Source organism: Chaetura pelagica, unplaced genomic scaffold (genome assembly GCF_000747805.2).
Source record: "Chaetura pelagica isolate M959 unplaced genomic scaffold, ChaPel_1.0 scaffold222, whole genome shotgun sequence".
NCBI lineage: Eukaryota > Metazoa > Chordata > Aves > Apodiformes > Apodidae > Chaetura > Chaetura pelagica.
In genome coordinates this window covers 31,440-31,814 of record NW_009952711.1, presented here as the reverse complement: position 1 = coordinate 31,814, position 375 = coordinate 31,440, and the positions used below count along the sequence as shown (strand labels likewise).

The window sequence follows — 375 nt, the reverse complement described above, 5'->3', positions numbered from 1 at the left end:
TGCTGCTGTTCTGGCCCTGTAACCAGCCATCCAGGGAGTTCTCGCTGAAGATGACGAGCTCCTCGTTCTCCTGGATGCTGATCTCCTCTTTGTTTTCACTCTGGAAGTTGTAAAGCGCTCGGGCTTTCAACGCCATGGCCGGGGCGACGGGACACCCGGGACACCCGGGACACACGGGGCGTGGGGGCAATTCCCGCAGCTGGAAGAAGCACCGAGACCCCCCCGGCGATCCCAGGAGCTCACCGGGCACCGGGAGCGGGCTGTGGGAAAAGCCTCGGCTGCTTTTCAGGGTGATTCAAAAGAAAAGGTGGAGAAGAAATCCCAGAGGAGGTGCCGCCGGGGGCCGCCCGGCCAAGGAACCCCCCGATCCCAGCG

At 63.2% G+C, this 375-nt stretch overlaps 1 protein-coding gene across 1 annotated transcript in view; it reads right to left on the bottom strand.

Moving 5' to 3' along the window:
- SNX33 (sorting nexin 33) overlaps positions 1 to 136 on the bottom strand; it is a 4,376-nt gene extending 4,240 nt beyond the window's left edge. Inside the window, exon 1 of the mRNA XM_009994491.1 lies at positions 4 to 136. Within this exon, the coding sequence (XP_009992793.1) occupies positions 4 to 136 (133 nt within the window). The remainder of the gene's footprint in view (positions 1 to 3) is intronic.
- Positions 137 to 375: the final 239 nt, after the last annotated feature.